Genomic DNA, 23,634 nt, shown 5'->3' on the forward strand with positions numbered 1-23,634 from the left:
TCTGCACCTCCAACGACTGGACGCAGGCCCGCAGCAAGACCGGCTGTGTGCACAAGTGCAGATGAAGGCGCAGTGGCAGTGGCTGCGGGCCTGGGGAGGGGAAGGAGGCTCGGCCGGCGGCCCCCACGCTCCAGGCGTGGAGGCCGGATCTGCGGGGGTCGCCCCCGTGCTGGAGGGAAGCTTCCAGGGGCTGCAACTCCCTTACTGCTGAGACCCATGGCAGCCTCTGTGGCAGTCCGAGTGCCCGGACCTGCTTCAGTTTGGAGGTCCTTGCTCTCTCTCTCGTCTCCCCAGGTCTCTCCCCCGCTCACAGAAGGCATTGACCTTCTGTCATTAAAAACTGAAGTCAGGGAGAGGGACAACAAGCAAGCAAGCACAACACGAGGGACACAGGCATTCTGGGTGAGTCTCTGATAAAGTGACAGCTTTAGCACTGACGGACTCAGAGCCAGGTGCCCGTCCACCTCCGCTCCTCTCCTGCCCAGCCCACCCGAGTCCAGATGGAAGGGATGATGCATGGAAACACAGTAACTACCTCTGAATACTCCATGAAAACACAACAGAGAAGCTACTATTGGGATCCTTGAGTTCGCTTATCATTTTCTGCTTACTGGGAGGGCTGATGGTCCACAAAGAATTTGAGTTTCCTTCCAGTTCGGCTACTGTTATGTCTTCTCTCTCATAATTTTCCAGAAATTGCAAAGCACCCTGTACACCACAAATGCAGAAGCACAACAGGTTACACCTAGGACGTCTGGCGGGCAGCACGCCTCCGGGACAGGGTCAGTCACGGGATGCCCAGGCTGGAGAGCCCTCGGCTGTGTTCCAACCCTCGGGAATGGCAGCTCTCAGGCTGGCGGCCCAGGCCAGAGGTGGTGTCCCACCACGACTCAGCTCTGGATCTTTCTAATTCAATGCTTTCCCTCTCCACTAAGAAACACAACTCTCAACTATGGGGAAAAATCTCTCATGAGGGAGAAAATCTCCCCAGGGCATCCTGGCCCTCACCCGAGAGCTGCTAGTTGCTCAAGATCATTTTTATTTTTTTATTTATTTTTCTTGGTCCTGGGGATTGAACCCAGGGGTGCTTAACCACTGAGCAACATCCCCAGACCTTTTTTGTATTTTATTTTGAGACAGGGTCTCACTGAGTTGCTTAGGGCCTCTCTAAGTTGCTGAGGCTGGCTTTGAACTTGTGCTCCTCCTGCCTCAGCCTCCCAAGCTGCCCCCGCACCCATTTCAAGATCATTTCTGATAGCATGCTTGGCTGGTAATGATTCTGCACAAGAATAAAGCATCTGTTTGCCTAACCACTTTCTTAAATTAAAAACAATTGTACGATGGGGATCATGTCATATTATTAAGTCTGGAATACAGAGAAAGGATGACGTCGGCCACGGCTCTGCCCCGGAACACAGTCACTGTTTTATGGGCAGGGGGGCATATTTCTTATTCTTTTTTGGTTTAAAAAACAAGAGTCTACATCTTGTTTTCCATTTGTGTTTAAACTTGAGAAATCACCATGTCTTTTACGGTCCCTGTAATGATTACTATTTTTTCACAAAGGAAATTGGTTGGAAACTCTTAAGACGACCAAGCATGTGAATGAAGTGACGAGGTCCCTCTTGCGGCAGGCTCGCTGCCGTGGCCCACATTCATTGAGACATTCGCCATAATTCCCACCATCGATTTCAACCAATTCAGAGAACGCGTTCTTAAGCAAGTACCTATGTAGACCTGCCCCGTGTTCTGAATCACTTTCTCAGGAGAGACTCCGAGGGAAGACCAACTGGTCAAGGGCTCAATATACGATGTGATTTAAAATGTCAGTTTGAAAGAAATGAAACAAGGTCTGTTGAGCTTGAATTTAAAATGTCCTGAATTCAACTGACATTCATTCTCACTCACGTCCGACAGCGGCACAGATGTGACTTCTGAGGTTCTAAGAAGCCCGCTGTCTAGGACGGACCATCCTGGAAGGTCTCCTTCCCACCCTGCAGGCCGCGGCAGCCCTCAGTGACAGGTCAGCCCGGGACAGAGGTCTTCCCAGAGACCTAATACGCGCGTTTACTTACGGTGTCCCTAGAAAAGGCTCTCGTGAATTTGTCAAACACCGTCTGGTCCATGACCTTCAGCTGGCTTTGCTGGGCGCTCATGGTGAAGATGGGCTGGAAACAAAGACAGGAGCCTCGTCAGTGCTACCCAGCCCCCGTCTGCGCCCTGGGCCTGGGCCATCAGCCCCCGACGGCCCGCCTGCAGGGGACTGGCCTCTGAGAGTGCCTCTCCAGCGGATGCTCCTGCGCTCACAGCCGGAGCAGAGCTATCCTTGCGGGCTTCTGCACCTTATTTTGAATTTGACACACTTGCTGGGGACATCCAGACAGGCCCAACAACGCTGGACAGCCTATCTGTGTCCTCCTGAGAGACTGCTCCAGACGGCTCTGGAGACCGGGTTACCTGGTACCCCCCCAGGGTGATGGTGACAGAGACGTCCAGGGGCTGGTTGATGACCCCGGCGACGGATTTGATCAGCGACATGAAGAGCAGAGGGAACCACACGATGCAGATGAGCAGCACGATGATCATGCCGCCCATGCCGTACTTGACCACCTTCTTCTTCTTCTGGCCCCGGGGCTGGGGGTACCTCTGCAAGGGAAGAGTTCAGGGTCGGGCGCGGCCCGGGGGAAGCGCGGCGGCACCGGGCCCTGGAGCTAGCCGAGGCGCCTCTGCTTGCCGGAGGAGGGACCGGCCACCTCGCCTCAACACTCCGGGGTACTCAGGGAAGTTCACCTTCCCGTCGGGACCGGCCGATCCTTTCCCCCTCTTTGGCTGTTTCGTGGGTGCACTGTAGTCGTACGCAGTGCTGGGGTTTGATGTTCCTATTGGTTCAGGCACACACCTAACGATATTCTGTGGCAATACACCAAACTCTTTTGTTGCAACATTAAGTCAACATGCAGCTCCAGAGCCAGAAGTAGCCGTGGGAAGCTGTCCTGAGCTCCCCACCTGTTCCCACCGTGGGGCCCCTGGGGCCAGCCACAGCCTTTCAAAGCCACCACTGTGGGTTTTGCTGGTGATGAACCTAGGGACCAACAGGTCACATACCCTGCTAAATAAACCTTCTGGTTTTAAGGGATCCTGTGGGGAAAAGATACTTACTTGAAATCCCTACATGTACAAAATCTGTGCCTTTCAACCAACCTCTCCCTGTGCTTGGAAAGATGCTGTTTGCTTTTGGCTCATGATCGCATGCTGTCAGAGACAAGGTTGTACGACTGGTGTGACCGGAAGGTGCCTCTGGCTCCAGCACTCGGGGGGCGGCAGGACAGGAGTCGGGGCCCTGGTGAGGCTGCAACGGCTTCTGCTGGCTTGAACACAGACCTAGAGACGAGCCTGGCACTAAGTGCGAGCCCACGGCGGATGGACAGGTGCACTCTTGCTCCAGTGTTGCTCCTTTGTGATGGTTTCCCTTCAGTTAACTTCACGTTAGGTTATGCGAAGGCTGGGATGTGCTTTACCTCCTCCAAGGGTCACGGGGAATCCAGTCCCCATTAGGAGCTGTTAAGAGGCAGGACCTTTAGGCAGGACCCGGGCCTGCCTCCACGCATGGGCTCACCCCCGAATGACTGTCTCAGGGCCAGCTGCCTTAAGAGCCTGCCAGCTGGGTCTCTGGTCTCATGATGTCCTGCTTGTCCTTGGGACTCTACCAGCAAGAAAGCCACCACCAGGTGCAGCTTGCAACCCTAGACTTGAGCCATTAGCTCAAATGCACCTCTCTCCTTCACAATCACTCAGGCTGTGGTACGGTGTTGTTAGGCACAGGAAATGGACCCAGACCGTGATACCTGGCATTGGGTCACCTCTGCTCCCTAACATGGCCGGGGACTCGCCCTTGGGCTCACTTTCCCTAGGGAGGAATCTGCACTTCACAGGACAGGTCAAGGGCAGAGGACCCACCTCCCTGGGGGGGGGGGGCCAGGAGCAGGCTGGGCAGTGGGGATGGGCGGCGGCAGTGCTGGGTGCTCAGTGGTCCTGGAGATGCTGCGGGACCCCTGAGAGAGCAGGCTCTCCTGGCGGAGCACGGGACACAGGAACGGCACGCAGGCACTCACGGGAACGGGTTCAAGTGATGCTGCACCAGGACAGCCGTGAGGCCAGGGGGTGGCAGGGAAGGGGATTCCGCTGACAGGAGCTCCCCATTTCTAACTTTCTATTTTGAAAGTAAAGCTGGAGTTTAATATTTGAAAACTGAAAGCTGGAAACATATTTACATAGATGTGGACAGGTGTGTGCACGTAACGTGCAGATTTCTCAGATTTCTCAGGGACCCCTCCCAGCCCACCAGAGCTCTAACCTCAGGTTCTGGAGAGTTTTGTGAGTTAAAGGAAGCTTACCATTCTTTAAATATTTATTTATTTTTTAAATTTTGATTTAGTCAGCTTTTTCACTGCTGTGACTAAATGATCTGACCAGCAGAATTATAGAGGAGGAAAGGCTTATTTGAGGGCTCTTGGTTTCAGAGGTCTTAGTCCACAGAAGGCTGGCTCCAGTCTTGGGGCTCCAGGTGAGGCAGGACATCACGGGGGAGAGTGTGGCGGAGGGAGGCAGCTCCCATCATCAGGCAGCAGAGAGACTCCACTCTGCAGTTACCAAATCTGTACCTGAAGCCACGCCTCCAGCCACGCCCACCACCCGCCACCACTCAGCCCCATGGGGTTAAGACTCTCACAACGGACATTTCTCTTCTGAACCTTCCTGTATTGTCTCTGGTGAGCTTTCAGGGGACACCTCACCTCCAAACCAGAACGGCTTTTATCTGCCAGGAACAGTTTTGGTCTCCCCTGCCTTGGTGGGACCATGTCACCTCCTCTGCTGAAGGCCAGCGTCTCTGAGGCTCACCTGTTGGTCCCCCTGTTCTCGTGTGTGACCAGGGCAGATGCCCTGCCATCTCTCTTGGGTCCTGTGGCTGCTCTCCAAAGGGACGGCCCTCCCAGCCTGGGCAGGCGGTGGCCTGTCCTGCGCAGCTCAGCTCTCGGGTGCTTCCGCCTTTCCTGTTTCCTTGCTTTCCTGCTCAGCCTCCTGCAGTTGTGGGAGGTGGCCGAGTGGGCTCCCTGTGCCACCTGAGCAGGGGCACAGCCGCCCTGCCAGCGGGGGTCAGCGTCCACCTTCTGAGCAGCCGTTCTTGCTTCAGGGTGGTACATGGAGCTTATCACAGAGCTCGTGGGGATCAGTGGGCTGCGCAGAGGGGGCGCTGGGACCCTCGGGAAGGTGTGGTCTGAATTCGGGGTGTCAAGGACGGCCCCTGAGAAAGAGGGGCCCAGTCTGCACCTGCAGCCTGGGAGGAGTCCCCGTGAGGAGCGGGCGGGCTGCTGCTGACAGTAAGGGACAGGCCAAGGCCTCCCTGGGAGCAGAGGGCAGGAGACGCTCTGTGGCCCTGGCACCCCGTGTACCTCCATGTGCTCACACTGCGGACACCTGCCCTGTCCCCACGGTCCCCCTGCCCCTCGGATGCCCAGGGCAGCTGCGTCTCTGTCACAGTGTGTCCCACACCCATCCCAGGGCCACTGACCACTGGGCTCCCTCTCTGGACAGCAGACCCCTGGCTGGGGGCTGTGACGAGCCTGGCTTCCCCATGTCCCCAGGCCTAGCAGAGTTGCCGGCACAGAGCGGTTAGTTAGCAATTTGGGGTCTGTTTCGTTTTTTGTTTTGGTCGATTATACCAAAAAAAAGAGCCCCAATTCTCCCGTGTGCCTGGCCCGTTGCTGGTCCCATCGGAGGACCAACCCCTGACTCGAGGCCACCCTCGAACTCCTGTGGGGCAGAATGGGTGGTAGGGAGGGTGAGGGAGAGCCGAGCCTGGTCCAGAGGAGCACTGGCCAGCCTGAGGGCAGCGGGGCCCCCCACGCGGACGCGGCCAGCCTCGGGGCAGCCATGCTGGGGAGATTCACCCAGGTGCAGGTCAGGCGTTCCTCGTCACTGCTCCCTGGGCAGCGCAGTCCGGCCACGGGCATGGCACTGACGGCGAGTCAGGTGACTTAGCGCGTGCAGGGAGGTGCGGGCGGGCCACATGCACATCCCAAGCCACCTCAGAGGAAGAACCTGGGCAGGCGGAGGTGGGGACGCAGGAGGTCCTGGGATGATTTCCCGCAGATTCAGAGGGCAAGGTCCAGGTCAAGAGCCAGAAGTGACTCTGAGCACGTGCGTGAGACCGCTAAAGGCATCCAGCCCCTGCTAGGCCACTGAGTGACCGCGGCTCAGGACCGACCCGGCAGACGGCCCAGTGAGCCCATCAACATGCCGAGCTGCAGATCACCCCTGGGAGGTGAAGTGGGTGCTGAGTGTGAAGCACCAATGTGGAGGTGTTGAGAGCAGGGTGGTATCTGTGCTGCTAACTGTCTCAAGGACAAACAGGACTGCTGGGCCCCTGTGCTTACCAAGGTTGTTAAGAGACATTTGTCCGAGGAATGTGCAGTTGCCTGGAGACCTTATCCGTCAAGGACGAGAGCAGGGCCTAGCCCCGACTCAGCTCCTGCATAGTTCACCCCTTCCCTCCTCCCTTCTTCCTCTAGGACCGTCCAGTTCTGGCCGGACCCAATGAAAATCAAATAGATTGACCGGACCCAACCAGGGGAGGTTTAGCTGTTCGAATGTTAGCCAATTAGAAGAACACTGTAAAACTGCTTGCTTTTCCTTATAAAAACCCTGCTGACGAGGGCTCGGGGCCTCTCTCCTAGCGTCGTTGATTAAGGACGCAGAGGACCGAGTTCGAACTCGCTAATAAATGACTCTTTGCTGCTTGCATTGATCGTGGTCTCTGGTGGTCCTTGTGGGGTCTCAAGCCTTTGGGCACAACAGAGGTATTTGGCTTCCACGAGGACAGCAGGTCCCTCTGTCTATGGCGACGGAGCTGAAGTCCTGCAGCGCGCAGGGACACGCCCCCAGGGGGCTGGGACTCCAGCGTGGCACTGCCAGGCGGTGGTGAGATCTTTGAGAGATGAGCCTCGTGGGAAGGCCCAGCAGGGGGCTGTTCACGTCCCAGCCACCACGTGGACAGGCCTCCCCTGCCATGATGCGCTGTGCTGCCAGAGGCCCTCAGCAACCAACAGGGTCTCAGGTCATAGACCGTCACGTCCAAAGCCACCAGTCAAAATGAACCTTCCGTAACTTCAATGTGGTTCACCTCAGGCGCTGTGTTACAGTGACGGAAACCTGACGAACACACCAAGGCAGATCCAGTGCTCCTGCCGCAAGTCATCAGCGATCCTTCACGGGTACTGGGCCCTTCTTGGCGGCACCTCCTGAGGCAGCCGAGGACGCACAGGAGGAGCTTCGCCTGTTAGAAACTTCTTTACGCCCCCGACGTTCACTGGAGCGTTACCTACTTGTCTTGATTTGGTTTTCGTTGCTGTTTGGTTTGTCTACAACTGAATTCCAGCTCTGTGTCTCTTTCCAACATTTCAAATTGTCGACAACAACGGCAACTATCCCTCCTTCCCCTCATGTTTTCCTACTCTGACCATGTGATTCTCAGTCTCTCCTCCTTCTCACATGCCATGATTGCTGGACCCTAGCCCACCTGGTTTTGACCCTAAATGTCCTTCTGGTATGATCTGGATGTGGTTTGTCCTCACAAAGCCTCATGGTGAGGCTGGGTCTCCAACCTAACAGCATGGAGAGCTGACGAGGGATTTACGAGGCATTTGGGCCCACACGGGGCCACCCTCTTCAGTGGAGTACCGTTTTTCTTTTGGGAATGGGTTGTTATTATGGGGGTTCAACCCCTCTTTCCTTTCTTCCACACACACCTGCTTTTCTGTTTCTCTGCCATGCACAGAATAGTGGGAAGCTCCCACCAGAAGCTAAGCAGATGCCCGCACCCTCCTGTCCTCCAGAACTATGAACCAGTCAACCTCTTTTCTTTACAAAATTACCTAGTCTCAGGGGTTCTGTTTTAGCAATAGGAAACAGACTAAGGCATTCTGTCATTATCTCAATCTTATGTTCCTTGAAAAGAAGAACATGCTAATATGATTTTAAGCACACTGCCATCTCCTTCAATCCCACAACCCCTGTAAACCCAGAGGACACACAGCACCGTTGATGGAGCTGAAATTCCCAGGGCAAGCGGCAGTATGCACTGGAGACTTTTCCCTGAGAGGAGACTTTTCCAAAGAGGATATTTTTGAGAAAGACTCTTCCTACCGACTGCTCAAGTCAGTTGGGTGTTTCTATTGGTATGATGCAAGCGGTTCTTTTTTTCATTTGCTTGATGTTGGAAAAATTCAGCAATTAATAGTAATTTTATTTCTATTTAAAACCTCAATACTCAACCTGGAGGAATAAGCAAATATTTGCACTTCAAATATTCAATCTCTTCCCTTTGCAGAAAAAGGTTAAATTGTCCTTCCCTCCAAGAGTGGACAGGAGGTGGACATGGGCCACACATGCCCACCCTGCCCTGCATGCGCTCCCTCTGTTCCCAGAAGAGCATTCAGGAGTAGCCAGGTACTACAGCCATCCAGTATAGCTGCAAAACATGGTGGCCAAATAGGACACCTGGACGCTGTCCCCAACAAAGCCCAGGCCTGCCTAGCCGTGGTGGGGACCAAGGCGAGCGCCGTCCTCCAGTGGCTTGGCCACACCCCTGGACCCCAACGGACCTCGCAGGCACCCCCGTGAGAGGGAGGACGGCCACAGCGCCTGCACGGGCCTCACCTTCTCTGACTCTCGCCAGCACTTGAGGATGAAGATGTGGGCGTAGATGTCCTCCACGCAGATCCAGCTGGACAGGCTCAGGGTGGTGTCTGTCCACACCCAGTCCATCACCGCCCTCAGCTCGGTCAGGAACGGAACGAGGCGGAACCTGCCAGCAGCCACCTGTTAGAGACCGCGTGGGGCCCGTGTTCCCTAGCCGGGCGCTCCTCGGTTCCTCCTGGGCCTCTCCCGGGACCCTCCCAGGGAGACCCAATGTGGGCTGCGTCTTCACGTGGGCCAACTGTGGACCCGTAGTCCTCCCTCTCGTACTGCCTTCTGCTGCCCTAACAGACAGGGCCTCTGCCTCCACCAGCCGAGGCGGTCAGTGCTTCCCACGGCTGCTCACGTTCTGAGGCTGCTGGCCAGAGGGTGCTGGGGCACAGTGTGTGGTGATGAGTTAGGAGTCAGGCCCCAGCGCGTGTGGCACGTGCCCAGGGTGAGGTCCAAGAGCAGGGCTGGGGCTGGCGGTGGGGGCAGCAGACCCAGAACAAAGTGCCCCTAGGAGGCTGAGGCTGAGGGCCTGGGCTTCGGCCTCCTGAGCCCAGTGTGTTTCAGAGCAGCCGGCCCCGGGTCTGAGGATCACTCCTCCCAGGCTGGGGAGCGAGCGTCCATCCTGCCTGCCACTCAGAAGCTGCTCATGGGCTACCTCAGCTCTGGAGTGGACACTAAGCCCTGGCAGATGCCCGGCCCAGGGTAGAAGTGAATGAAGCCCAGCTGGGCAAAGGAGAGACAGCCACACCAGTGCAGCCTCCTTGGGCTGGGCCTCCAGGACTGTGCTGCGGGGCAGCCAAGGGTTCCTGCCGGCTTGCAAGGCCCCGGGCAGGGAGAGGGACGCTGGCTGGTCCTGACCTGCAGGACACAGGCTCCAGAGCTACCCTGCTCTCAGGAGTAATCTGGCAGCACTCGGGTCTCAGGAGGAAGGAAGGCCCCTCTTAATGGACGCGCTTGCTGTACACAGAAGGCCTGGTGCATCTAACAGCCCAGCTACAGACAGTCTGCTACGGTGTGGCCAGAAGTCCAACGCCACCATCGTGGTAATCGTGAGGACGCTGAGGTAGACACTTGCCCCATGGCTGACCCGAGGACAACCCCTGGCCAGGCGTGTGGCAACCACACACAGGAGGGCGGGAAGCAGGCGTGTCTGCTCCCCCGCCCACACCCTGAGAGTTCCAGGCCTCCCAACCCTGTCCTCCCATCCCAGCTGGACACTCAGGGCCTTTGCCTTGGCTCCCCCAGCGCCCGGCCACGTGGAGTCCTTACCCTTGAAACAGGAACAGGTTGACATAATTGTAGCTCTTGGTGAGGAAGTTCCCCAGCACGCGTGTGGGGTAGCCACAGCGGATCTGGTAGGCGGACAGCCCGAAGTAGACGCACTTCACGAAGTACCACAGCTGAGCCACCAGGTTCTGGCTGAATTTCCTGGAACGGGAACACAGGGAGGTGAAGGAAGGGGCCGCTTTTCTGGTACAAGACACTTGTTTAGAATGAAAACACAAAATCAAAGACCAAGAACCTAGCTGGACGTGGGACTCATGCCTGTAACCGCAGCAGCTCAAGAGGCCAAGGCAGGAGGATCGCAAGTTCAAAGTCAACCTCAGCAACTAAGTGAGGCCCTAAGCAACCAAGACCCTGTCTCAAAATAAAACATGAAAAGGTTGGGACTGGGGCTCAGGGGTTACGTACCCCTGGGTTCAATCCCTGGTAACAACAAACAAACAAACGAGAAGCCGATTTCTCCTCTCACTTAAGGCGGTGCTAAGCAACACGGCACAGCACTTCCAAGGCGAAAGGTGGGGCAGGAATATCTAAGAGTTGAGAACGTCTCCTGGGAACGGACCCTTGGCCTGCACTGTCCAGTCGCTTAGGTCGCCATGAAACTGGATCGCTACCAAGTGAGTCTGCCAAGAAAGTCTTCTTACAGCCGGGTCCACGCAGCTGCCAAAGGCCAAAATGGAGCTCAGGAAAGGAAAAAATGTGTATTTTAAAAGAATCATAGGTTTTAAGAAGACCTATACCGTGGAAGACGCGGGGGGAACGGATTCTGAGAAGCGGAGCCTCAGAGTTTTCGTTTTTGCTCTTCCTGACACACGTCATGGGCCAGGCACTTGCAGGACCTGGTCTGTGGCTCTGGCTTGGAGGGAGACGTGGGCCTGTGCCCTGAGCTCCGACCAGCCACCTCCTCAGGGCCTCAGGGTGGGGTCTAAAGGACTTCTGGGTGGTGGCCGTCCCTGATGGTCCTTCTTGGCCACTGACTTTTCTTTACGGTCACTGTCTTCGGCCCCTGAGAGGCTGTGCTTCCCTCATCAGGAAGCGGGGCCTGGGGTGCACTCAGCCCTCTTCCCTTGGGCTTCCCCTGCAGAGGGCTGGAGGCGGCCACGTCCCGGAACGTCCCGAATCCCCCACAGTCCTAGCTTCCTGACAAGGGCCATCATGGGCGAATGTGGCATCGGCCTTCTCTGAGGCGTTGCTGAGACCCCGAGGTGCTTCTCCCACTCGATGACCTTGGGAGGTGTGGTTCAGAGGCAGGGTGCGTCCATTCTTGACCCCCACCTGGCCTTCGGGGGAAGCCTATTCTTAGTGTAATGAAAATCTGTGAAGCGCCGGGGACGCGGCGTGGTGGTAGAGCCCCGCGTGGTGAGAGTGAAGCGCTGGGTCCAAGCCCAGCCTCCCACAGAGGAGGCAAATAAAGAAAATCGTCACCGCGTCACAACAGAAAGGAAAGAGCAAAGCATCTGCACCTGCCCAGGTCTTGCCCCACCGCCCACTCGCTCTTTTGGAGTCTAGTTTCTTCACGTCTAAGAAAAGTAAGCCTGAGTTTCCCCTCTGGGACCAAGGTCGTGGGGACTCAAGGGCTCCCGCCAGTTCCTTCCTTGGTCTGCAGCTCATTCTAGGGCCTCCCACGCTGCCCAAAGACACGCGCAAAAGGGCCCGCGTGCAAACTCAGATTTTGAAGAGCTTCTCTCTTCTAACGGCTCTGTTAGGATGTAAGTGGCCCAGACAGAAGGACTAGATCCAAGGCGCGCAGCCAGCTACGGCTCGACGTTCCCACAGACGCCATGAGTCCCGGGGCCGGCCGAGTAGAGGACCTGTGGGCCCCACTCCGGGGCTTTCTGGGGCCTCCCGGTCCCTTCTCCTCTCACTTCCTCCCCCACACGCAGCCGGCCCCTGGTCTGCACCCGCTTGCTGCAGGGGCTGGAGTTTGGACTCAGGCACACGCAGTACCAGCCCGTCTGTCCAGCCTCTTCACTCAGCGTGACACTCCGAGACTCAGCCATGCGTCAGGCCAGGCCACACACAGCCCTGACCACTAAGCCAGGCCACAAAGCCACACAGCCCTGACCACTAAGGCCACACAGCCACACACAGCCCTGACCACTAAGGCCACACAGCCACACACAGCCCTGACCACTAAGGCCAGGCCACACACAGCCCTGACCACTAAGGCCACACAGCCACACACACAGCCCTGACCACTAAGGCCACACAGCCACACACAGCCCTGACCACTAAGGCCACACAGCCACACACAGCCCTGACCACTAAGGCCAGGCCGCACAGCCACACACAGCCCTGACCACTAAGGCCACACAGCCACACACACAGCCCTGACCACTAAGGCCACACAGCCACACACAGCCCTGACCACTAAGGCCACACAGCCACACACAGCCCTGACCACTAAGGCCAGGCCGCACAGCCACACACACAGCCCTGACCACTAAGGCCACACAGCCACACACACAGCCCTGACCACTAAGGCCACACAGCCACACACACAGCCCTGACCACTAAGGCCACACAGCCACACACAGCCCTGACCACTAAGGCCAGGCCACACAGCCACACAGCCCTGACCACTAAGGCCACACAGTCACACACACAGCCCTGACCACTAAGGCCACACAGCCACACACAGCCCTGACCACTAAGGCCACACAGCCACACACAGCCCTGACCACTAAGGCCAGGCCACACAGCCACACAGCCCTGACCACTAAGGCCACACAGCCACACACACAGCCCTGACCACTAAGGCCACACAGCCACACACAGCCCTGACCACTAAGGCCAGGCCACACAGCCACACAGCCCTGACCACTAAGGCCACACAGCCACACACAGCCCTGACCACTAAGGCCACACAGTCACACACACAGCCCTGACCACTAAGGCCACACAGTCACACACACAGCCCTGACCACTAAGGCCACACAGTCACACACAGCCCTGACCACTAAGGCCACACAGTCACACACACAGCCCTGACCACTAAGGCCACACAGCCACACACAGCCCTGACCACTAAGGCCACACAGTCACACACACAGCCCTGACCACTAAGGCCACACAGCCACACACACAGCCCTGACCACTAAGGCCACACAGCCACACACAGCCCTGACCACTAAGGCCACACAGCCACACACAGCCCTGACCACTAAGGCCACACAGTCACACACACAGCCCTGACCACTAAGGCCAGGCCACACACAGCCCTGACCACTAAGGCCACACAGTCACACACACAGCCCTGACCACTAAGGCCACACAGCCACACACAGCCCTGACCACTAAGGCCACACAGTCACACACACAGCCCTGACCACTAAGGCCACACAGCCACACACAGCCCTGACCACTAAGGCCACACAGTCACACACACAGCCCTGACCACTAAGGCCACACAGCCACACACAGCCCTGACCACTAAGGCCACACAGCCACACACAGCCCTGACCACTAAGGCCACACAGTCACACACACAGCCCTGACCACTAAGGCCACACAGCCACACACACAGCCCTGACCACTAAGGCCACACAGCCACACACACAGCCCTGACCACTAAGGCCAGGCCACACAGCCACACAGCCCTGACCACTAGGCTACGCTTGCTCTGAAAACCCCGTCCTGAGAATGTGAATGAAGTACAATCAAAATACCCTGGAGCCTCGACTCCCACTGGGGACGTGTGTGAACTGAGCAGACTCCAACTTGGACTTCCCACCCCTGGCGCTACCCTCCCTCCTCTGCTGCGCTGGCGGTGCCGGGGCATGGGCCGCGAGGACTGCATGGCGGAGCCTCGGAATCTCACCTCTCAGTCACGACAGGGAGGATGAAGAACATCCAGAAGTGAATCCCAAACACTAGAATGACCTGGAAGATGACCTTGCCCAGCACCGTCTTCCTGAGGTAGAGGGCTCGGTCCACCACCATCGTTCCGAACTGAATGAGGACCATCACCAGAAACGGCCCCGGGACCTGGTCCTCCGAGAGCGACGAGGTGATGTCCGCAGCTGCCGAGTGTTTCTGGGGAGGAGACGATGAGGGGCATTTCTCGGGCCGGAAAGCTGCCACTCAGAGTTGATGGGCACCCGCCGTCCTGTCCCCCCACCTACCCCAAAGGCCCAGAAGCCGAAGACAATGATGATGAAGTCCACGGTGTCGGCCAGGAACATGAGCACGTACACGTCGGTCACCGCGCTGTAGTCCGGGTGGATGAGGTCGTAGAAGAACTGGCGGATGGGCACGTAGATCTGCAGAGTCCTGCAAAACAGGGAGCCCACCCACTGTTCCAGGAGGGCCGCGGCAGAGGCGGCCAGAGATGCCTCTGACCCTCCTGGGCTTTCCTTTCTCCAGGCGGGTGCTCCCTCGGCCTCGGGGTGCCCCGGGCACTGGCCTGCTCACACAGGGGGGCAGTGAGCTCCGTGCCTGGGTGGCTGCCATGCCTCTCTTGCTTGGAGTGTGTCGGAGAGGCATGGAGCCCGGAGAGGGCTGGGTGGGCAGCCACCCGCAGACCTGCACCGGGCTGCGTGGCTCTGCAGCTCCGTCTCCTCTTCTGTGAGACCCGGTGCTGGGGAACTCAGGGCGCCCAGACCTGCAGGGCCAGGCTGCCACCTGGGCAGGCTAGGAGCCACCTGGCCCCGGCCCTGTCACTGCGCCCTGGCTCTGGCTGGTCTCTCTAGGCTCTGATCTGCCTGCAGTGCCAGGTCTCCCTCCCGTGCCGCTGGCGCTCCTGGACTCTGCCATTTCTGGGCTGGCCCCTCGCTCACTCCCCGTGTGCCACCCCAGCCATGTCGGCTCTTGGGATGCTGCCTCCACCCTCAGCAGGGGAGGGACCGTGCAGTTCTGGGGACAGCCGCTGCACATTGAGCAAGCCATCTCCCTGTGTCTCCACGGTGCCTGCCGCTCCGCCATCACACCCTCTCTGCAGGCCTGGATGGTCTGCTCGGCCTGCAGTCTACCCGAGCCCTTGGAATCACGCATCGACTGCTGCGATGGAAAAGGCGTGTGCAGAAACGCAGGCACTGGGAAGGAGCCTCGCGCCCCGAGGAGAGGCTGCTGTGAGCGGGACCCCAGGCCGCGTTGTCTGCGGAGAGTGGATGGCATTCCTGGAGGAGAGTCCCTCCTCCACTACCCGGCCTCCCGGGAGGCGGGAAGTGAGCGCACCAGCTCGGGCCCTGCATGGCTCTTGGTACTTACTTCCTGATGGCGAGCGCTCTGGCTTGGATCAGGTGCTCCTGCAGCTTCTCCATGTAAAGCACTCTTCTGCTTTTTTGCTTAATGCTCAAAACGCTGCTGCCCTTTTGGCTGCTGTTCCGGGTGCTGGTGCTGCCTAGAGAGAACAAGGAATGGAAGAAACCCCGTGGAGTGTGAAGGACAGGCTTGTCGACAGAGTGCCAGAGAAGGCCTAAGCCCTAAGGAGGGGTGGCTTGAGCCGTCCCGAGGGAGGAATGTGCCTCATGAGCACGACTGGGCAGGTAGGAGCCTGCCCTCTCACCCTGCTTCCATGCTACGGGAGGCCAGCGGGTTTTCATACCCAGTGGTGGCTCTTCCTCCGACAGTGTTTCATCTCTGTCCCAGGAGGAAACACATTGGAAGAACAGTTTTTATTGGGCCAAATAGAGTCCTAGGTTGCAGCTTCTCCAGACGGGATCCACGACCCATGCCTTTTCCAAATCCTAGTTTCTCCACATAAAAACCAATAAGCCCTGTCCGCCAGCACCAGCCCTGGAGCAGGCTCCGGAGGTACTACACACGCGGCTTGGACAGCCCCAGCACCAGGCCCTGCCCCTGCAGGAGGGGTCTGCTGAAGTCCCCACTGACAGAGCGTCTCCACCGCGGGCTGCAATAAACGCACTCCGACATGCTCGGGAGGCTTCTGCATGGGAGGCCCAGGGAGCCGGTGCCTGACACTTCCTGAGCACCGGGGGGTGCGGCCCCGGCCACGTATCTGAAGTCCTGGGAGGAGTCAGACGTTTTAGGCAACCAGATCCACGGCCAAGGGGGACTTGACCGCGGCCCGTCTGACTTCAGAGTCCTCTCTGGTTCATGATGTTTGTTAAAGACACTGGATAAACTCCCCCCTGGACCCACAGGCACCGGCAGAGCAAGAGGCCTGGGGCCGCTGGGACTCGCAGTACCTCTTTTGGACCTGTTTGAAGAGAAGCTGGAGCCCGGGGAGATCTGGGGGCTGCTGCCCGAGCGCTTCCTCCGGATGGCGGTGGGCTGCTCGGGGAAGGTCACGTGCACAGACTCCACAGAGGCGGCCAGGTTGATGGACTTCAGAGAGTCGGAGGAACCCCTCCTGCCGTGGCCAAGGGAGAGCTCGGCCTCCGACTCCTCCTTGTCGCCACCGTCCACGAGGTCATCCTCATCCCACAGGCCGTGGCACTAGAAGGTAGGACGGGACCACTGAGGCCTGGTGGCAGGCGGGACGCTGGCTCCCGCCTGCAGCATCTGTGCCCCAACTGTCCCTCCCCATCAGGAACAAGAGGGACTAAGCAAGCTCGCCAGCGAGAACCGCTGAGGTCCCAGGAGCGGGGGCGGCCGAGCGGCCCCCACAGGTCCGGCCGCACCCGGAGGGAGCGCAGGGAAATCTGGCAGGTGCGCAGGGCTGAGACCGTAGTCACTGGACGTGTCCCCGAGCAGAAGACGCCCCAGGACACACGGCTGGCCTCTGAGCATCACACTCAGCAGCCTTGGTGGCTCGGCCCCACCCGCCTTCACCCGCCCACCACCCTTTCACCCTCTCTGCCTGGCGAGAGGCCACGCCTGACTCACCCAGGCTCTCCGGAAACAAAACTGCTAAGAGTCTACTCAAAAAGTCTGGTTCAGCCAGGTGCACGGGCACAGCTGTACCCCCGGTGGCTCCGGAGGCTGAGGCAGGAGGATGGCAAGTTCAATACCAGCCTCAGCAACCTAGTGAGGCCCTAAGCAACTTATTTTTTAGTAAAAAAATGAAATGGGTTGGGGACATGACTCAGTGGGGTTAGGCACCCCTGGGTCCAAAAAATAAGAAAGAAAGGGAAGGATCCTGTTCCAGGCGTGCGTCCACCACGGCCGGTCCCGCTGCAGGGCCTGGTTTCTGCCTCGAGGCAACGGGACCAGGGCTGGAGCGAGGAGCCAGGCGCGCACGGCGGGAGGCCGAAAGTCACGCAGGCAGGTGCTGCTGGACACAGGTGAGCCCCAGCACCTGGTCACCAGGCCAGGCTGCCACCCCCAGATCTGGGTCCTTCCTCTCATGCTGAAGAGCACAAGGGCCCCAGGCCAAGTGGCCAAACCCCACTTGGAGAACCAGGCCCTCTGATGCTCTGGCTTCCACCGGGGTGGCTTCCCGGCCTTGGCGTTAAGACACCACACACACTGAAGCCGGACCCCAGGGGGTGGACTGTGACTTGTGGAAATAGGGGACGATTCACTACCAGTCCCATCGTGAGCCTCACAGGGGCAGGGCACGTCCAGGAAGGAACGCAGCTGCAGCCTTCCTGAACGAGGACCACACTTGTGCAGGCCCCTGAGGTCCCGGTCCCAGGGACACTGAGGCCCACAGGCATCAGGCTGAGCCGACCGGAGGACCAGGCACCTACCTTCAAAATGGAGCGATGGAAGAACAGAGCCAGGAGCTGGATGAGGTCGTACAGCACGTAGCCCTCCTTCTTCTCCACGCCGATGATGTTCGGCGGGTGGTAGGGTTTGTCCTTGTTCAGCTCCACGTTCTTGTTCCAGGGGAAGAACCCGAACTGGAAGAAGTACTTGACTACAATGGCTACCTGCAGAGAGGAGGAGAGAGCCAAGTGCCAGTCCTTCCAGGGACAGGGACAGAGGAGGAGGGAGCGGGTGCCAGTCCTTCCAGGGACAGGCAGAGGAGGAGGGAGCGGGTGCCAGTCCTTCCAGGGACAGGCAGAGGAGGAGGGAGCGGGTGCCAGTCCTTCCGGGGACAGCCATAGAGGAAAACATCTCCATATGGTTTTGGTGGTGGGTACACACATGGTCACTTGGAGCCGTAAGCAGGTCAGCCTCGTGGCCTCTGCACTCCAGCGGGAGCGATATCTCACTCCATCCTGGAGGCAGCAGGCCATGGAGGGACCGCGGCTCTCATGCTGAGTTAGGTATTTATAGAACTATTCGGCTGTTAAAATACGGTGTCTAGGAAGGAGTCAAATAGAAGCACCTGCGTCTGCACGTGAGGTGCTGGTTGATCTCTAGGCCTCAGAACGTGGTTTTTACTAATGCACACCAAAGCCTTTCTGAGCCGGGCGTATTTTGCTTGACATGTGCAGCTTTGGTGTGTGATTGTCACTGTCCTTATCTCTGCAGGCCAGTTAGTGTGTCAGTCACTGAAGAGCAGAAGTGACCATTTCCTTCTGCGAGTCTGTGTCCCTAGCACGGGGCTCAGTGCTGGGCACTGTTCGGACTGTGGAGTGGACCAGGGTGCCTAGCACGGGGCTCAGTGCTGGGCACTGGGTTCAGACAATGGAGTGGACCAGGGTGCCTAGCAAGGGGCTCAGGGCTGAGCACTGGGTTTGACTGTGAAGTGGACCAGCATTAGCTTCACTTCCCACTCGCTCCTCTCCTCAACCCGGCAGAAAGGGGACAAAGAGAGCAGAACTGCCCCTCCTGGGTGGGACCGGGGTCTGATAAACGCCCACACGGTGGGCAGTGTGGGGTGAGCCCTCCCTGAGAGGCACGAGTCAGGGTGGGTGACTTCAGCAAGGCCGTGGTGCATGGGTCAGTCAGAGTCTCGGGTGCATCTGCCTTTACGTTCTTATGGAAACAGGACTCACGCTATCCACACTGTGAGTACCTGTGAGACGTCGTTATGGTTCACGTGTGAGACAATGCAAGATGCTGGAGGTGAAATGATGGATTACCAGAGCTGTGGCTTAGCCTCCCGATGGGTCAACTGGGTGGTGACTGTAGGCAGGTGGGGTGTGGCTGGAGGAGGGGTCTCTGGGGTGTGCCTTCGGGGTTTATATTTTGGGTCCCCTGTGAGCAGAGTTCTCTCTTCCTCCTCTCTCATGTCCGGAGATGCTTTTCTCCTTCCACCCTGTTCTGCCTCAGCTCAGGCCCAGAGCTAAGGAGTCAGCCAACCATGAGCTGAACCTCTGAAACAATGAGCTCAAAATAAACTTTTCCTCCTCTAAATTGTTCTTGCCAGTTTTGGGCCACAGCGAGGAAAAGCTGACAAAAACAGACATTTTACTATATGACCCTGTTTTAATTTGATGGCTGAATTACTTGTTAACCTACAAACATCCAAGCTCTGCCTGTACTTTAAGAAGCAGTTACAGGGCTGTTGGAAGTGAGAATCAGGGAGGAAAACCAACCTTCTCCACAGGCCTAAGAACACAAAACGTGGGAGCGAGGCAGTCTGAGGTGTTCCCTCCGACTCCCCCGAGGCCAATTTAACGGGGCAGGATGGGAATGAGACCGCAGGACTGGCAGGCGACTTCTAGCTCCTCCCTCACGTGAGAGAGCATGCTGGCCACTCACCCTCGGCCCTTCAGGTTCCCGTGTGCTCAGTGGCCTGGGGTGTGGAGCTCAAGACTGGGCACTGCACACGCTGCACCAAGCCACCCTGCCTCACTGCCCAGGGCAGGTCAGTGCCCCTGGGCACCAGCCGCAGTGGGCACCCTGCTTGGTTCTGCAGAAGACTGTTGCCGTCTCAGTGGTCAATGCCACAGGTCTGGAACCAGGCCCTCTCGCCGGGCAGACGTGGCCCCGCCGTGTCCTGGCTGTGAGGTGGAGGGATCTGAGCACCCACCCGTGTGAGCAGTGGAACGTCGTGCAAGCCTGCGTGCGCTCGGTGCCCGTGGCGAGCACTGCTGTGACCCTGAGGGGGTCACACCACCTACCTCGGTGTAGACGATGGCCATCATCCAGAACCGTCGGCTGGGCCTAGGCACAGACAGCATGGCCCAGAGGAAGATGAGGATGGGCAGCAGGAGCGTGATCATGGAGGCGGACACCATGTGGTTGAGGATGACCACGAAGTAGCACACCATCTCCGAGCGGGCCACCAGGGTGTTGTACAGGGCATAGAAGAGCAGCAGGAACCGGGGCTGGCCCACGTAGAACTTCTCCGACTCCTCCAGCTCCTCGTCGTGGAACATCCTGTGGAAGGGGCCCCGCTCAGACTCCTGCCTCCAGCTCCCCAGGTGCTCGGCTTCACTGCCCGGGACGGTCCCATCCTGCTGCCCGGGTCCCATGTTTTGTTTGGAGATGACCTAACACAGTTTGAGCATCCTGTGTTTAAAATGCTCGGGAATGAAAGCGTCTTGGACTTTGAGTTCAGATTTTGGAATATCTACATATAAAACGAGAGCTCCTGGGGTTGGGCCCCAATTCTCAATGTGAACTTCCTCATGTTTCATTTATGTCTGATCCACATAGCCTGAAGGTAACCCGACGCAATATCTTAATATTTTCCCTGCATGAAACAAGGTTTCATGGTATGAAATCATCCCCTTCTGCATCATGCCAGTGCTCAGAAGTCCTGGGTCTCAGAGCACCCTGGACGTGGGTCAGGGCTTTTCCTGTGGGGGTGAACGTGGGCACGGAGGCCCTGGGAGGGGCTGTGGAGAGCTAGGCGCAGGAACCCGTGCGTCGGGGCCTCCTCTGCGCATGCTCGCTCCCAACACCCAGCCGCATGGGCTGGCCACGCTGGGCGGCACCCTTACTTGTTCAGCAGTAGCTCGCTGGCCGTCAGCTCGTGCGTCAGGGGCGGCAGGATGCTGGACTCCAGCTTGTCGGTGCGGCTGTCATCGGGGCTGACCACCATGTGGTTCTTGCCCCCAGAGTCGCCCTGCGAGCCAAAGGACAGGTGCTCGAAGCTCACGGCTTTGCTGTAGGAGGGCGGGGCCTCCACATCGCCCTCATCGGTGGAGAACTGAGGCAGCTCCTCCTCGGGAGTGAGGCTGGCCTCCTCCTCCTCCTCCTCCTCCTCCTCCTCTTCCTCATCCTCTTCCTCTTCCTCCTCCTGGCGGTCCCCAAGCTGCAGCTGGAGCTCAGGCACAGGGCCCACGACCTCCTCCTCCGCCTCAGCCTCCACCTCCTCGATGGTTTCCGTGGTCCCCTGGCGCGAGTACAGCATGGTGCACTGCGTGGGCTCGCTGTCGAGACAGGGACGGGCGCGGGGCCCTGTCTGAGCACCCGCCCTCCTCAGGCTCCTCCCACATGCTCAAGGCACTCAGAACCCAAGCGGAAGCGCGGAGGCACGTGAGACAGCTCAGACCCCACTTCCCTCCGTCCCCTGCTGGACTGCCCGGGACCCTGGCTCCTGATCTGAAGAAAGGCGACAGTGGTCTCTGGATGCCAAGGAGGACAGTGGGCGCGCACCTCAGAAGCAGAGCATGTCACGGCCCTGGAGGAGCAAGACCCACCTCCTACCGGGTGCTGCTACAGCATGAGAATCAGAGCCCCGAGTCCAGTGCGCAGTTTCCAAACCAGGACAGCGCAGCACCTACCGCGGGAGCGTTTTTTAAAGAAGAGTGGGAAGGAGAAGCCATGCCAGCTTTGGGTGGGTTTGGACCGGGTGTGTTCTACTCGAGGGACCCACCCAGTCCAGGAGGGAGCGTGGCTGAACTAGAAAGGTCGCCTTCTGTAACACCAGCATTTCCTCCTCGCCTCCCTAGCCTCTGCCTTTTCCCTGGGGGGTGTGTAGACTGCACTGCCACCAGACGCAGCCCACTGGCCTTGCTCTCTGAGCTCTGGGTCTTCTCCCAGAGTGCTCCCCAAGCCGCCTGCTGGCCGGGTGAGCTCCTGCTCTCCAGCAGCTCTGCCTCCCTCTTCTGCCGCTTCCTCCTCCGCTGTTCTTTTCCAGAAGCTGCTCTATCTTAGCAGCCCCTAGGCTTGCTGCCTGCGCTTTCCTCCCGGATCCTCTCCCTCTGCGCCCCTTCTTCTACCTTCCCCTGTCGGTCTGTGCAGGGAGGTTAGGGGGAAGGAGAGCAGGCCGGCCCTGAAGCAGGAGGTGTCCTCTCAAGGCTGCCTGTCCCAACACGAGCAGCTGCCAGAGCCGGGGGATGTGCCCCTTGCTACTCCCAGAGGCAGCGTGGCTGCAGGCCATGCTGGGGCGGGCAGCTTCCTTAGACACTGGGATCTCAGATGCATGGACCACGCATGTAGACATGTCCATGGGTGGCGAAGGAACCTCGGCCGAGCCCTTCCTGGCATGCTGTGACCAAAGAACCCTAGTGCCCGATCAGCTTGAATATCCCCAGTGCCCTGGCTCTAAATGACCTCATCAGGTAGAAGGGTCCTGGACTCTCGCTCCCAACAGGACTTTTGCTAAGACTTACCTCAATCAGTTACAGCCTCCTAGGAAGGCCATGGACTTGACCCCTCACCCCAGGGAGCCCTCCGATCATTGGAGCCAGCTCCATCAGGTCTCACCTCCAGTGGAGGCAGTGTCTGGGACCACGCCCCGGCCTGAGGGCCGAGGGCACTCCAGGACTCAGAGGGGAGGAATGCCCTCTGAGCTTGTCTGCAGAGGACGTCCCTGTGGGAGGCGCTGCGGCAGCACCGGCCCCGCCCACTGTAGCAGGTGACGCCCTCCGATTCGCCCCGTGAGCTGCCCGAGTGGCACCCACTTTGAATCAGGGTGTGTTCCTGTCAGGATGAACAGACTGCGGCCGACCCCCTGCAGACCACTTACGGCCTCAAAGGAGGTGTGGATTGCGTGCAGAGGATTTCAGCCCTCAGCGATCACTGTTTCTTGGTAGGACTCAGTGAGGAAACAGGCCAGGAGTGATTGTTTCCAAACAAAACAAATTGTCATCTTCAAAGGTGATACATCCTACTGCATGATCACATTCTGTCCCAAAGCCAATAACTGGTAAGATGTATTCTGACTTCTGTGTTAGTTATGCAAATAAAACAGATTTATTCTGTATCAACTTAAAATGACCATCGATCCCAGATTTTAAAGATTTTTTTCCTACCGTATTTTTTTTTTTTTTTTTGTAAAATCATGAGAAAATGTTTTCTTTCCACTCTGCGAGGGTTGCCTATGAAAGCTCTAAATCAAATGTAGGGAACATGATAATGTCTTTGAAAATGGGAAGAGTGAAGGGCTTGAAAAATGGAGGTCGATGTCAGCAACTAGGAATTTCAAGAAATTGCTAACAGACAAGAACTAAGGAGCAGGGAGCTTCATGGAAAGCTGTCCTGGGAACCAGGATGTCTCTGAAGGGCGGCGGTCATGCTTCCGTGAGGCATGCAAGTTCTTGACAGAAAGACAGGTGCGTCCAGGTTCTGGGGCCACGCACGGGGGAGGGAGCATGCAGAGGTGAGCACCTGGATGCTAGGCTGCCACTGTCAGCTGACGAGGAGGACATGTCCATGCTGAGCATTTTACGGAGCCTAGGCCGAGCGCGCTCGCTCGTTTTAGGAACAGCGTCTGGTCCATCTAAATCATCAAGGGTGGACTGCCTTGAGAACAGCATGGTTGCTTCAGTGTAGCAGCTAGCAGCGCAAACAGTCACAGAAACACAGAGTTAACACGCAGCGGTACATCCGCCGCACACGCATCAGCGACCGACGCGCTGCCATGCAGTGGCCACGCAGGACGCCAGCACCACCGAGGACGGGGGGCCTGCC

The 23,634-nt window shown here is 58.1% G+C and overlaps 1 protein-coding gene across 6 annotated transcripts in view; it reads right to left on the reverse strand.

Moving 5' to 3' along the window:
- Window positions 1–23,634, reverse strand: part of Piezo2 (piezo type mechanosensitive ion channel component 2) — a 365,623-nt gene that overhangs the window by 7,598 nt on the left and 334,391 nt on the right. For 3 of the 6 annotated variants that reach the window (XM_047526788.1, XM_047526787.1, XM_047526792.1), the window contains 13 exons: window positions 23,332–23,499; window positions 20,718–21,149; window positions 19,893–20,151; window positions 17,625–17,807; window positions 16,179–16,428; window positions 15,238–15,370; window positions 14,154–14,301; window positions 13,850–14,064; window positions 10,015–10,173; window positions 8,716–8,863; window positions 2,458–2,646; window positions 2,076–2,168; window positions 536–708 (listed from right to left, as the gene is read on the reverse strand). In XM_047526788.1, coding sequence (XP_047382744.1) covers window positions 536–708; window positions 2,076–2,168; window positions 2,458–2,646; window positions 8,716–8,863; window positions 10,015–10,173; window positions 13,850–14,064; window positions 14,154–14,301; window positions 15,238–15,370; window positions 16,179–16,428; window positions 17,625–17,807; window positions 19,893–20,151; window positions 20,718–21,149; window positions 23,332–23,499 — 2,550 coding nt within the window. The remainder of the gene's footprint in view (window positions 1–535; window positions 709–2,075; window positions 2,169–2,457; window positions 2,647–8,715; window positions 8,864–10,014; window positions 10,174–13,849; window positions 14,065–14,153; window positions 14,302–15,237; window positions 15,371–16,178; window positions 16,429–17,624; window positions 17,808–19,892; window positions 20,152–20,717; window positions 21,150–23,331; window positions 23,500–23,634) is intronic. The other 3 variants (XM_047526790.1, XM_047526793.1, XM_047526791.1) reach the window with 2 other exon arrangements.

The sequence above is a fragment of the Sciurus carolinensis genome, chromosome 15, assembly GCF_902686445.1.
Source record: "Sciurus carolinensis chromosome 15, mSciCar1.2, whole genome shotgun sequence".
In the NCBI taxonomy this organism is placed as follows: Eukaryota; Metazoa; Chordata; class Mammalia; order Rodentia; family Sciuridae; genus Sciurus; species Sciurus carolinensis.